The sequence below is a fragment of the Cupressus sempervirens genome, chromosome 5 (assembly GCF_028749045.1).
Source record: "Cupressus sempervirens isolate cs-2001-9-10 chromosome 5, ASM2874904v1, whole genome shotgun sequence".
NCBI classification, from domain to species: Eukaryota; Viridiplantae; Streptophyta; class Pinopsida; order Cupressales; family Cupressaceae; genus Cupressus; species Cupressus sempervirens.
In genome coordinates, this window is record NC_143122.1 from 861,501,858 (window position 1) to 861,517,722 (window position 15,865).

Genomic DNA, 15,865 nt, shown 5'->3' on the forward strand with positions numbered 1-15,865 from the left:
TTGGGTAGTGTTGTAGGAGAGGAAGCTAGAGTAGGAGTAGTGGGGAGGAGTGAAGTGTAGCAAAGGTGGTAACTTATTGTCAGCTTAGGTAACAAGAAGGTTTCTTGGTAGCTTGCGAGCACATGTTTAGATTCTTTCTGGGGTTTCTCCCATAATGTTGTTGTGATATAGATATAGGTAGCTAGGGTTTGTTTGGATCTTGTGAGATCTAATATTGTTATAATTATTTAAATGTATCTTTCCATTACCATGAAGGCCTTACATATTGGCACATTATATGTAATAAGTTATTGATGAATAAAGAGTCAGATTTATGTTAAATTTGTATTGTGGTGTATTTCTACTCTGGTTAAGTAGAAACTTGGTTGGATAGCTTTTTCTTTTTTCTCATATCCTCCAACCTAGTAGGTAATGCATCAGCAATAGATACACCATGAATAAATTTTTAAAAAACCTTGATTTTATTCAAAATCTAAAAGTATAGTTTGTACAATCCAATATGGTTACTTCTTCCTAATCCATTACTCTACATTTTCCTCCTTGTATGGGATCTTATAGACTTAGTCTAAACTTTCTAAACTGGCTGTAACTTCCCATTATATTAACAAATGATTAAAACATTAATTAGGCCAACTAGTTAGTGATTGTCAAATTCAAACTTTGACAATCTACCTCCAAACACAAATTTGACTATTTTAGTGACTTCCAAGGAAATATAAAGACTTGTTATCTACCAAAATAAGTAAAGACACCCTATAAAGGACTCCTAGACCCTTCAAAAATACACATTCTTATCATTTGGTGACACTTGACCATTATTAAATCTTTTAGCACATTAGGTACTCTAACTCGTCTATAAAATGTATTGCATCCTTATGTAATTTAAGGCTTGTTTACATCATTTAGGTCCCTTGCACCTTGGACAAAAATTACTTTCCATTCTTCTTTCTTAGATCTTCAATGATCACTAAATACTTTTGATCCAACTTTTTGACTATTTGTTTTGGTGCCTCATACAGTGTTTATATTGGCATTGTAATTTTATTTCATATGTATGAGAACTGTAGTCCTATAGTGTTGTATGAATATAAAAAAATTGATGTAATAGTTTATTTTTTCAAATTAAAAATAATTTTAATTGCAATATTTTATTTTTACTACTTTAGTTAACTTCAATACTAATTTTTAAATCTTATGAACTTATTGAAGAACTATATATTAAAGAATTTGTAATGCATTTTATAAACTCTGATTTTTCAAATTAATTGATAGTCGATCATAGAATCATGAAAGTTTTGCAATTCCATTGAATCAATATATTGTTTATTTACTGATATTAAAGAATTTGCAACGCATTTTATAAACTCTGATTTTTCAAATTAATTGATGCTTGATCATAGAATCATGAAAGTTTTACAATTCCATTGAATAAATATATTGCAATATATTGTTTTATTTACTGATTGAAAAATTTCTATGCTTCTATACATTATTTCTCCACTTCTTCGGTTTATGCGTACTCTTATTGAAAATAGGAAAATCAAATGGAATGCAAGCAACAGTTGCTAATGGTCTAGCATCTTTCAAAGATGGTCAATTTGGAATATTATTTTTTACAATCTTGCATCTTAATCTGCATTTGTATATTATAGAAAATCATGACTTTACTATACGATAGGAAATGAATATCACTGAAATAGCTAATTTAACAGAACTATTTCTACTGAAAAAAATCAGCTGTAATGTCAGAAGGATATCAAATCTAGGTACAAAAGAAATTTCTGGATGTAATGAAGAACAGAAATAATTTACAGAGTAATAAACAGAACATTGCTTGCTTGTTTAAATGCTTTTTTAGCTGTGCTTGTACTGTTCCTGAAAATTCACTGGAAACTGTTTATTCTAATTACAAAATGGAGTTTACGAAGATTGAGCTGGCGAATCGTTTACACAATTCTAAACTTTTTGCTGTCACAATCCATCCACGTTTTAGTCTGGCGTTCGTTGGATTTACAAAGAGAACCACACTCTCATCGTTACAGAATTTGTAATCTTGAAATACTTGAGAGTCTTTTGCCCACATCATCATGTGTAGAGCACTGGTGTTTCCATTATTCATTACACACGAGGTGTTCATATCATCCACTACACATGAGCTATTATAAATATGGCCATCAACTGTTACTTCAATTTTGGAATACTTATCTGCTACTAGGCACAATAAAATCGCTCCTTTTAAATCTCCATATACAAACTTCACAGAAAGTGGTCTTTCAGTTTCTAGTAGGTGCGAGGGAATGCCCTTCAGTGTAATATCTTGGCAATTGTGAGCAAACCCTTCCTACACATTTTGCAAAAGTCAACCTCAATCATGAAATTGTCAATTAACAATGATGCAAATATTAGAAATCAAAATTCTATTTTGAAGAACACATATTAAATGCCCACTACCATTTCACCGACGTTCTCCATGTTGATAGTTGCTCCACAAAGAATGGCTGTTGATACACTCGATGGAAAGGACTGCCCATGTTTCAAAGGGAAAGATCTAATTATCACATAATTGAAATGCCATTTCTTTGATAAAGTTTTGCAATGAAAACAAAGTTTAAAACGAATGAAGTGGACAATATTGGGCTATCATATAAATGTGGAGCTGTATTCTACAATGACAATTAAATTTATATCAATCAATAAACACACAAGCATTCTTATAATGATAGTAAAAGAGGCGATGTGTGAAAAAATTCCTATATATTTATACTGACCAGAATATCTCTCCAGGTAGAGCTCGAGACTGTGTTGAATGTGGATATCTGAAAATATGATAGCTTTTTTAACTGCTCCAGTCCCTGAATCCTCCTCAGCCTCCAACATTTTTCTGCTTTAATTTCATCTATTGAGCTCAGGCCTTCCACATTCAGGCTTTCCAGTGCATCACAGCCACTAATATCAAGATATTTAAGGTGTCTGAGATTAGAAAGGCATGTAAGAGTCTTCAATGCTTGGCAATCCATCAGCTTTAGTCTTACCAAACTGTCTGGCAAACCCTCAATATTTGTCAAATATAGATTATTGGAAAGGTCAACAATCTCAAGGTTGGGACAAAGTGATTTGGCTTGAGGAATATACACCTGGGTTATGCGGCTATCTCTTATGATCAGATTTGTTAAACCACTTGCATTGTTCCAATTAGAAACTCTCATAGTCAGATTGCCAAGATCATCTGCTCCATGATTTGCACTATGGATTAAAAATCTCTCAGATGGAGCTCTACCTGATTTCATTTCCATTTGAAACCCATCAAACATTAAACACCACCGCACATCCAAATTCTTAATATTGGTCCATGCAATTCTTTCTGGCAACATCCTCACTGATAAACACCGAGATATCCGCAGTCTTTCCAAATGCACCAACTGTTCAATATCCCCAATGTCAACCAGACTGAAGCATTCAAATAGAATCAGTTCAGTTAACCGGCCCAAACATTTCAAAGAGGATGGTAGACATTTCAACGTTAGGCTCCCAATGAATAGCTGTCCTAGGTTTCCCAGCTTCTCAAGATTCTCAGGCAGTTGTTCCACGGTGGTATGGAGTATATTTAAGTATTTCAATGACCGTTGATGTGTGGTTCCACTTGGCAATTCACTCAGCAAAATGCATCCTTGCAGATCTAAGTACTCCAGGGTGGAGATTTCTCCCAGATCTCTGAGAACAAGCTTCTTGCAATCTCGCAATGATAAATATTGAAGTTGCAATAATTGAGTGAATGAATTGGGCAACTCTTCCAAATTTGTGCACCCTGATAGATCTAAATGTGTTAGGTTTCTCACTTCCTCAAATTTAATTGGGAGTAATGGCAGACTTTTAATGTTTCTTGAAAATATTTTGGCATATGTTTTCTTCAGCTTTCTGAACAACACTTGACATCTACTTTCTGGCAACGATGAATCTAACGAGGGTGCATCTGTGGATGTTATGTCGAATGAGCTGCTTGAGGAGAGAACCTGGTAGCTTTTTCTACGATGAAAAGATGGCCTAGAATGGAAGAGCTTAAAGAGCAGACACTTTCTATTGAACGGTACTTGTGAGGGCTCCTGCCATTAAAACATTCTTATTTTAATACATCATCAACAGAGAATAAATCGGTCCTTCAATGATGATTGAGAAATAGAGAACAAATCTCCATACCTCAACAGCATAACATAATGTGCTCAAGTCCTTTAAATTGACATCAGAAAGCTCCAATACTCTCAAACTTCTTAGGGAAAGACTTGGAGGAATACAGCTGCAGTTACATTTAGTCAAGCGAAGCCATATCAAATCTCCAGAAAATTTATTGATGTCAAGTGAGCATCGTAGCACCAGAATGCTCAATCCACATAGCTCCTGACCGAGTAAATCTTCTGGCAACTGAAAATTCTCATGATCCTCATCGCCTTTAATTCCTCGAACAGAGCAGGGTTTTGATTGCAACAGCTTTTAAAGAACACCAATAAATGAAAATTAAGGTGTCGAAAAGATTGAATTTTGAATTTAAGTAAATTAAAAGCATATACTAGTTTAAGTGACACAGTAGACGTCAGCTCATCCCAATAAACTTAACCGTCCATGAGCCCATTAGATAGACCTAGGGATCTGTGTAAGAGATATAATACTATTAGTGATATGTTTTCTAGACAATAATTAAATGATAGATTACAAAATTTTAGATAATATATATTGGGGTAAATTAAAACCTATTTTATGTTTAAACTATTTAGGTATTAACTGTTATAATTCTTAAGCATATAGGTAGTTTGTTATTGCCTATTCCATATCTATTTTTACATCTTATTAAGAGATTATATTATTTTGTGTTATTATATCTCTCACTTTTATCTATATAAGAAAAGTGCTTGTACATTACTAATCATGTGAGTAAATTTACCATTTTGATGATTTACTTCACTTTGTAAAGGTTTATAGTTGTTAGTTTAGTGTCTCCTTCTTAGAATCTCCATCAATTCATTTGAGGTCAATTTCAACAAAAGGTGATTCATTGTTGATGCATTTTGTTTTGAATTAATGGCAGATCTGACATTTCTCTATTGATTTTTCAATCGTAGTTGTCAATGTTTGAATATTTTTACTTATTTTTTAGGATGCCTATAATGATTGTTTTATTTATACTCTATTAGTGATGGTTCTTGTCCCTAGTGCATAATAGACTACTTTGTATCTTGTAAGCTCCTTTGGTTAGCGAAACTTAACATGCTTGTCAACCAATTTGTACAAATGGATTTCATTCTAATTTGATCAGATTTTTGTCAAACACTTTATTTTTAAATTAGATTGTCTATAATCATTTCTTTTTTATGAATCTATTGTTGTCTTAAGTACTTGGTTATAGTGTTCCATGTTACCATCAAATTATTTGACTACACTCATTGTATTTGGCTCTTGTACAGCTTGTGATCATTTTTCTAGTTCAAGTTACAAGTGGCTTTATCATAGATTGAGCTATATTTCAGAAAGGCCCTTGTGCATTTTGTGATATGGTCAATTTTTTGTACCAAAACCTACTTTTCCAACTCTCTATCTCCTATCTTCGATTTACCTTCATTTCCTATCAACATTCTTTCATGTTCAACACTGTCCACATTGAGGTTATGTTTCTTATTTTAAGTGCAATGTCTATTTGAAGATAGACATTTGGTTTAACTTGATGGTTGGGTTTGACATCATTTATGTGACTCGTTTTGTTGCACATTGAGCCTTGTTCAACTGTTTGATCAATGAATTATTGGCCTTCTTTTTGTGGATCTATTTCTTTTATATTGAGTTGTTTTATTATCTCTATGCTCACAACACAAGTGGATTTTTTTCCACAAGGTTTATTATTCAGTGATGCTTGAACCACTGATCGATTTTATTTTAAATTTTTTATTGTTTGATTTATAATCATTTGCATGGATACAAAATTTATCAAATATTTTTCTCCTAAATTTTAATATATGACACACAATAGTGTGGGTAGGGCCTAGTTACGATGTTGATTCAAATCTCACATTGGACATTAGTCCTACTTTTTTTCTTCTTTGAACGTTTCTTTTGTTTTTTAAACCTGTCTATTATTCCTAATAATGTGATAAAATTCTCATGTTGGGTGTGATCTTACCTTGTTTTTGTTAGTAGTGATATTTTAACTTTACATAAAGAATTGACTTGTAGAGTTATTAAATTAATGGTTTGCGCAACTACCACCTTATATCATCTGCTCAATCCCCACTAAAATTCTTTACCATAGATCAATTTTTTCCTTTTTGGAAATTATCTTGTTTCTTCATGATGGCTATATCTATCTTTTTTGAAGAACCATTATTGAAAAAATTGTTTTGTTTATTTTTGGGAAGGGAAACTATATGTGCAATGGGGGGATTTTTTTCTCACTCATCATAGTGAGAATTTATCATCAAGTTGTATAATGATATTCCTACTTTTGGAAAAACTTTCTAAATTAGTATTTAAAAAGTATAGAGCTTTAGTTTCTAGAGTTACTTTTAGAACTACTTGATCCACTATCATTGGATACTTCCATACTTCCATAATCCTTATTGATAAGTTCATCATTATGGATTCGTATTTGACCAATAATGGGTGTTTTTTTATTGAGTCCCATATTAAAAGTTGGTTGACACATTAGAGGGTTTATCTCTATTATTTGATGATATTTGGCATATCAATTTTGTTAATTTATCTTTTCCTTTGGATCTTGCTCCAAATCAATTTTTAATTTGGTTCTTTTTTGTCACCTTTTGCAATGATTAGTTATAATATTGATTGGTTCATGACAACATCTTTTAATGTCTTCATGACACAAGCATATTTTGAAAGAAAATACCGTAATATTTCGTTTAGATTCTACTTTACTATTCTAATCTAGAATGAGAAGCATTCTCATATTTGTATATGATTTATCTTCTTCCCACATGGAGAAATTTGGTCTTTTAAGATTAGACTATGTTTTATCTTCAAGAACTCATCATTTCAATAGGACATTATCTATTATACGAAACTATGTAGTCTTCTATATTCTTTCTTTTAGGGAGGTATTTGATTATATGTACATGATGTATTTAGTCATTTAAGAATGTCATTGCATCCTTAATCCAGACCTTTGGTTTATTTTCTATGTTTTAGATGGGATTTTTCCTATATGCTTTATTATCATTATTTTATTTTCTTTATGTGATAAGTTTATTTTTTACATTTTCATTATAGAAATGGGTCACTAAAAAATTTTAGTTGTTATGACCTATATTGCATCTTTATTATATAGACTAATTATCTTCTCCCCAAATTGTACTTAAAGGGGTGTTATGGATTAAATTAATGTTTAATCTACACTCAAATTATGCTTAGATATTAGTTATCATAATTTAATATTATGTGCATTGGTATTTGTACCTACATCATTAGATATTATCTACTACATACCTTCAAGGTGTAAAGTGCGACTAATAAGGAGGAAATATGATTGGGAGAAGAGTGTTAAAAATGAACACAAAGAGGGATCCATTGGAGTGAATAAGGATGAAGTCATAGAAAGCAATGATAAATCTATGTTTATAGGTTTTTTTTTTAACACATCCAAATTAGATAGTTGTAAATCGTTAAGGAAGAAGTTGTTCAAAAACCTTCAAGCTGTGTAGACTATTAATTCAAGAGTAGAGGTGCGCAAATCAAATCAAATAAAGTATAAACTAATGTTGTAAGAGATCTCTAATGCAAAGGGCAATTAAAAATGAAGTTATAGGTATATAATTCATGTCAAGTCCCAAGTAAAAAATTTGTTAAAGAGAATTAAAGGAATCTATAGAGACCATTCTAATTATAAAAGGTAGCTCTATTATCCTATGTATCTTTATGTTTGATAAAGTGATAAAATGTGCCATAAATATTTCTATTTCATTAAAAGGAAAGGTTGTTATGTTTCACCCTACTCCAAATTTGATAAAGAGTGTCACAAATATTTCTCATGTATTTATACATCCACCAACAAAAGGGAAATAATTTTTTTTTTGCTAGAAAACTTGTGTAAGGTTGTTGATTGTCCCCCACTAGTAAGGCAAGCAAAAGAAATTGCAAGAATAAGAAATCATAGATTTAAATACCTATCAAAATGAAATCATGGGATTAAATGTTACTATAATATAATTATTTACAAGGACAAGATTATTTTTTGTTTAGAACATTGTCAAAGAGATTTAAACTATTACACTAGAGTTTATAAATTTAGTTATCTAAAATGAGAATCAAGCAATTAGATTTACAAAGAGGAGATTAAACATTTGAGGAGATTCAAAAAAAATTAATTATTTGAAAATTTTACATATGATAAGAATATTGAAGGAGAGGAGCCTAAATTTTTAAAGAAGGAAAAAAATATTTTAGTAGAATCATAGACAAGGACAAAAAAAGTGATAAGTTTATATTATTTTCTTCGATAAAATAGGTAGGAAAATTAGGTAATAGGGTAATCAAGGAGATTTTTTTTGTATGAAAAGATAATATAATTTCAAAATTTTAATACATCTATCTGTATGGACACACATACACCCAGATATGTATGTGTGTATATATATGTATGTGTGTGTGTGTATGTATGTGTGTGTATAAATATATATACACGTATATACATATATACATACATACATACATACATACATACATATATATATAGATATGTATAAATATGTGTGTGTATATATATGTATATATGTATATATACATATGTATACATATATATATATACATATATAAACACACACACACACACACACACACACACATATGTATGTATAAATATATATATGTATGTATATATATATATATATATATATATATATATATATATATATATACATATGTATATATATATATACATATGTATATATATATATACATATGTATATATATATATACATATGTATATATATATATATACATATGTATATATATATATACATATGTATATATATATATACATATGTATATATATATATACATATACATATACATATGTGTATATATACATATACATATGCATATGTACATATATACATATACATATGCATGTGTATATATATATATATATATATATATATACATACATACAAACATACATATATATATATATATACATATGTATGTATGTATTTATTTAAATGCATGACTATATGCATGTGTTGACATTCCAGTCATGTTTCTTATTAGTGATATACACTTATTCAGATTGTAAGTTCAAATCGAGCATATTGTATAGTTAACAGTGTTAACCAAGCATTTCAATTTTTATCGAGTTCTATAGTTGCTACTGAGTCCTATAGATATACTTCAGTTTGCATCGAGTAGTTACTACTATGGTGATGATGACCAGTGTAAATCGAGCATCTCATTGTATGCCAAGTTTACCAGTGCAAACTGAGTTGTGCATTGCTTACCGAGTTCGTAGTTGATGTGATGTGAGTCTAGTGTTAACTAAGCTACTCAGTGTTAACAAAGTGACTCAATTTATATCGAGCTTGAAGTGATAGCATTAATAAAGCTACATAGTGTGAATCAAGTGATTCAGTTTATATGCTAAGTTTCATAGTATTTGTCGAGTCACCAGTGCAGACCAAGTTTAAGACTACTTGGAAGTGATCAGTATGGACTGAGCTTCTATGTCTACTGAGTGCATGATGATTTCAAGCATTGATAGTGGATGTTGAGTATCAGAACCTCATCGAGTCAGTCTTCAGGACTCGATTTTCTACATTTTGGCCGACTTTGTAATATTTGTGTAAACGTGTATTGTGGCTAACTTTGTAATTATGTAATTGCATTGATATATATGTAATGTGTTGTATCAAATCCAAATAATCAAAGAGAAGAAATGTAATCATCAGAGAAGAGCAAAAGAGTGAATTAGAAAGGCTACAATAGTATAAGGAGTAGCAAAGATTTATCTATCACAACAAGGTGATTTGTACACTCAGAGAAATCTCATGTAGCAAACCAAGTTGCAGATTAGAGATCAGCTACTGCTTCATCCTAACAGGTGGATTAGTCATATCATTTAACAAGGTAGACCTAACAGTCTTGTGTAAATCTCTTTACTGAGTGCATACTTCATTGCATGTTTGTAAATCCTTTAACAAGGTAAACCTAGCAATTCTTATTGCTCTTAATAGGGAAAATCGTTAGAAGTGATAATTGTAAGCCTTAATAGGCCAACTTTATATTGCAGTACTAAAGCTTATTAGTATCATCCCCACCCTAGTTTTAGTTTCTATTTGAAAGGTTTTTGGGTCACCAAATCTTGTGTTAAAGTGTTGTCTATGCTTTTATGTTTTCTAGTTTCTCATGCATGCAGTTAGATTAGAATTCACATAAAGGATTAATTCCTAATTGGGATAAAAAAATTAATGGTCAGTGATTCACCCCTCCCCTCTAAATAACTTATCTTGTCATAATATTTCCAACAACATGTGTGTGTGTGTGTGTGTGTGTGTGTGTGTGTGTGTGTGTGTGTGTGTGTGTGTGTGTGTGTGTGTGTGTGTGTGTGTGTGTGTGTGTGTGTGTGTGTGTAAGTGTGAAACAACTAGTAGAATACAACAAATGACTGAGATCAATATTATTTTTTTATGGTGTTTCATGTCACAATTTATTTATTTATTTTATTTTGTAACTACATTTGAGATTTTTTTTTTTTGATAATTAATGTGAAAATAACTCTATAAATCTATTAGAATTTATAAGAATTCATTTCATCCTATAGATTTTTCTATTTATTTCCATGATAATGTTGGTTTAAAATCATGAAAGGAATGATATATAAAGCTCAAGGATTAGGGGAAAGTATACAATGAATGCAAAATCATATTGAGTCAACAATAAGGAAAAATTATGAAGAGCTTGAGTATGTTATATGTAGAGAAAATAACTATATAGTTGTTTCAAGTTCAAGTAAGTTAGTTCAAGGAATGCTATTTATCTTGTGCTCTCATTTTAATAGGAAAAAATAACCATAATAAAACTATTGGGATATATACATATAAATTTCATAGGTGTGTTGAATAATATTTGGATTATATAATTGAAGAATGGATCTATGAAATGTTATTTTTAAATAGATTTAGATGTAGTTATATATCAAGTTTCTAAGAAATTAATGTTATAGTTCTGATCAAATCAAGTGGGAGAGGGACTGATCCAAATAGTTCAAAGTAACATCAAGTATCTAATAGATGACACAAATTTAATTCATAATTTTTGAATTTAAAAAACATAAAAAATAAGGAAATTGAAAAAAATGTAGAACTATAAATAACTAGAAACTTGATACTAGAATGTAGGAATCACAAAATAATTAAAGCACTAGGAAAATAAAAAGCTAAACCAGTAGAGAAGAACTACTTAGACAGGGGACAAACTCTTTTATACAGTTTATTTATTTCCTTCAACTTGCCTAGGAAGGAGGTACATTTCATAGCACAATCAATAGTGTCATTTGAAGAGACCACATCATCCTTGAGTACGACCTACAATATTTCCTATCTCTTTCTACATGTAAGTGTTCTTCCTCTATCTCTACATGAAGGGAATTTTTGCATCAAGAACTATTAGAGATAATTTCCATGTTTTGGGCAATATACCTGGGTGTTCTTCTTTCAATTAGGATTGTTTCAATTTTATATTGGGAAAAGAATTAACCATTTTATTTTCATCTTCCTCCATGAGAATTTGGTCATTGAGGTCATTAATTTGAGCAAGTCCATTATTTCCCAAATTTTATGTTTTGAAGTAAGTTCATTACTCACTCCCCATATTATCCCACATTTGTCCCATGACTTTAATCTGCTGCCTATTTCTCTACAATAAAAGGGGAACTTGCAACTAAATTCCATGGAGTCTATGATGATTTCATAGACCAAGAGGAAGAAAAGTTGTCTAAAGAATTAAAAATTATTCCTTAGGTTGATCAAAGTCTATATATTTACATTTTTTCTTAACGAGGGGATTGACATAGCTAGACCTAGAGAAGGAAGGAATTTTCACAAAATATTGATTGGTGGGTGGACATCATGAAATTGGGTTTATTTAGCTCATTTTTTATGGATGGAGAAGGGACCACCTATAGATTTAGATCCAATTGGAAATTGTAAAGGCATAAGAGGAGACCTCCATGAAGTTCTAAATAACATCATCACTCTTAACTTTAGCTAAAGACTATGACAAGGGGGAACACAATCCAAAAAAGAAAAAAGAAGTTGACATCCCTAGGAAATGATTGAGAATAAGAAGAAAAGGTGATGGGTATCTCTTTAATCTACCTTCCTAAATGATTAACTTAATGATGATAATTTCCATGTCCTTGTACAATATTAGAAACTCAAATCTATTGAATCCATTCTAGAAATGTGGAACCTTCTCCCCTGAGATAAGGAGCCATTTCAAATCATCTTTGTAAATTACTTTGGAATCATTGGCAATTTGTTTTCCCTATGTGAGAAAGCTAGTCATCATGGTAATAGTTTTTGTAGAGAAATAACACTCCTTCATGGAAGACCTTACCACCATCTCAAGATGTAACAAATTTATCAAAAAAGTTTGATTTTGTATAATTGCATACCTACCACATAGTTATCAACATTTCACTCTTGAATAATACTTCACACCTTTGAGCTACTCTTTAATTATTTGCTAGTGTTAGGCCTAATTTGATTTAAACCACCACCCATATTGTAGGTCATACAATGCTTACTAGTATAAAACATAATTCAAAAGGACTACTATAGCCGGGAGGAAAATATCAAACCCTAGGTAAAGTACATTTAAAAAAAAAAAAAAAAAAAAACTTAACAAAAAATTAGAGGGCTAGAGATTTTGAAAACAAAGTCAAATCTCAATTTCCAATGAAAATAATAACATTTCATGTCATAGTTAGCTTAAATTTTGGTATCATTATTGAGATATGATTAGAAATATCCATTTTTCTATGCATATGAATGACTTTGGAAAGATCTTAGAAGTAATTCCATGTAATAATAGAATTAGTGCAACGATCCTTAATTGCCAGCCTATCATAAAGTTTGTTCCTCTCAAGATAGATGTGTTTGTATATAAAATCCTCCAATGTGTCAAGAGTATTGAAGATTTTTTGGTTAATGTGAGCTGTCTCCCATCCCAGCATTCATTTTCTTAAAAGCACCATGATGAAATTTTTGGCATCACCCTCCACTGTGATCCTTTTATAACCCCCTATGACTTCTAACTCAAGCCATGGTATGTAATACAAATTTTAGTAGTGTGGATGGTTTGGAATCCCAAATTCACCCAATAAGTATCCAATATACCACCTAGCATGTCCATAACAAGACCACCCCTCCCAAAAGGCCTAGTTGTTGAGGGATGAGCTCTCAAAATTTAATTTCACCTATTAGGGATTAGAGGGACAAAATTAAAAGTAAAGTTGATAAAATGTTCCATTATAAATATTTTTATATGAAAAATATAAGAAAAAATTGAAGATTTGAATGCTCAAGAAGAATAAAACAATTATTTAGAAAAAAAAAAAACAATTTTTGTGTAATATATCTATCAAGAGTGACTTTCTCAAAAAGAGATGAAGTATTAAAGATTTGAGATATTACCACACTGGTTCAAGCTAGCCAAGAGAAAGGTATCATTTATGAAATAGGGGTTGAAATTCTTATAAAAGGAAAGTATTCAAGTAACTCTAAAGCTCTATTTATGAACATTAGAATGTAAAAATAGAAAACAACAATAAATAGGAAAAGAATATGAAAATATTAAAGCATTCATGGTCATTATCAAGGGGGGTTGTTGAGATGCCCAACTTCTCCTTCCAATGAAACATGTTATAACAAAAGTAATTAAATAATAAATGGAAAATCAATTACACACTTCTAGATGTTAATAAATATTATAGAGAAGAGAGAAGGTAAGCAGATAAATATTATTTATTTATTTTTATTTGTTGAGATATACCTAAGATCTAGAATGACCTAGACATAACACTTCTGACTATCCATGTTATTTTTGAAACTTATACGTACAAAGAAGAATCATAGAAGAGATTAATTATAGATGATTTAGTGATGATAAAAAAGAGTAGTTACATGGGTATTGTAGTGTTTTCAATATTAATAATATGTCTTACCAATGTTTTACTGAAGCATTCCAGCTCTATGATACTAATGATAGTTTTATAAATCTCTATGTTTAGTATCTTTATTAATTTTGACATATTGTACTTATGCTCATGTCCAGAAAGCATGTTAAATAGAAATTTGTTTTCATTATCCTATAGCTCATACGTAGTGGTGCATGTCTTTGAAGTACAAGTTAAATAATAAAATGATCTAATTAATTGATAAAGAGAAATAAATATTTATATATGTTATCTATTGACTCATGTTACTATCTAAGCTAGTACATGGATGCATCGTTGGTATGTTACAATTTGAAAAAAAAAAAAGTGCAAAATGTATTCATGTAATATATATGTAATCATACATTTTGAAATTCAAAATTATAATTATTATAATTTCATGTTAATAGAAAAGAATTTAGTTTATATTCATGTCCACAATACAAGTTTACATTTCTACCCAAATAAATTCTATTTCTACAAGGACTTCACTATCCATCTACTTATAATATGAATCTTTATCATACTTTCTTGACTTGTCATTTTTGTCATTTGTACTATTTGAAGCTAGCGGTACTTGAAAATATGTTGAGGATTCATAACATGTTAGAAGGTTATACATGTTCACCAAAATCAACATATTAAAATCTGTGCAACTAAAAAAAGGTACTTATAAATGTAGTAGGATGAATATTTAGATATAATTTTTTAAAGTAAATCATTAATTTTTTTTGTTCCTTAGATGTGTATGATAATGAAAAATCTAGAGAATACAAAATATACATAATATAGAATTTACATGGAAAACCCTGATAAAAGTATACTAGTAAAAAAGAATTGGGCAATGCCTCTCATTTTTATTTTTTAGGAAATTCTAGAGTTGCAACAATGTTCAAAGCATATGAATAATCATGACTTCAAGTTGCGTATAACAACTAAGCCATAGAGTCCAAATTAAAAATCACTTAGAATATTTAGTAAGTATGACCTATATAACTACATGTAATTCATCTATTGAATTTACCCGACACAATTGATGAATTCCAACATTTTCCCACTTGAAGTCAAATAAAAAAGTTGTGAAATTCCTTTACCAAAAAACCATTTCCATTGCTACCTATTATTAGGTAGTCTACAGACCAAGAGAGGTTCTATACCAAATCAACTTCTCTCTCCTTAAAGCCTTAATCATACTATCTACATGGCAAGGTGTAAAAACTAGGCGAAAGGTGTAAACTCCTGACAAAAAAATTAATTTTTATGGTGAAAAAAACACTTTTCAAAGAAAAAATAATAATCTCCATTGGCGAATCATTCATAGTCTCTCGAATAATGTTTAAAATCTGGGTGAATTGTGTTATTTTAAAACCACAAAAAATATCTACATTAGCAAATAGAAAATAACTATCATAGTAAAATATTATTTTTTTGGGCGAATCATTTCATTGTATTAGATGAAAAATATATACATTAGTGAATAATAATAATTTCAAAATTAAACATAAATTTTGTGGGTGAATTAATCCATTGTGCTACTACTAAACATAAAATATATACATTACAATTATATGGTTAAATTTTATAATAATATTTCTCATCTTAGCAATTCATAATTATATTTCTCATCTTAGCATTGCTCTCATAAGGCATAAGTTAATATTT

General features: G+C 30.1%; 1 protein-coding gene across 1 annotated transcript in view; it reads right to left on the reverse strand.

Moving 5' to 3' along the window:
• Positions 1 to 1,906: 1,906 nt before the first annotated feature.
• LOC149558634 (disease resistance protein RML1B-like) overlaps positions 1,907 to 15,865 on the reverse strand; it is a 29,593-nt gene continuing 15,634 nt past the window's right edge. The window contains exons 3-6 of the mRNA XM_089830977.1: positions 4,195 to 4,482; positions 2,769 to 4,100; positions 2,452 to 2,523; positions 1,907 to 2,341 (exon numbers count right to left, since the gene is read on the reverse strand). Coding sequence (XP_089687103.1) covers positions 1,907 to 2,341; positions 2,452 to 2,523; positions 2,769 to 4,100; positions 4,195 to 4,482 — 2,127 coding nt within the window. The remainder of the gene's footprint in view (positions 2,342 to 2,451; positions 2,524 to 2,768; positions 4,101 to 4,194; positions 4,483 to 15,865) is intronic.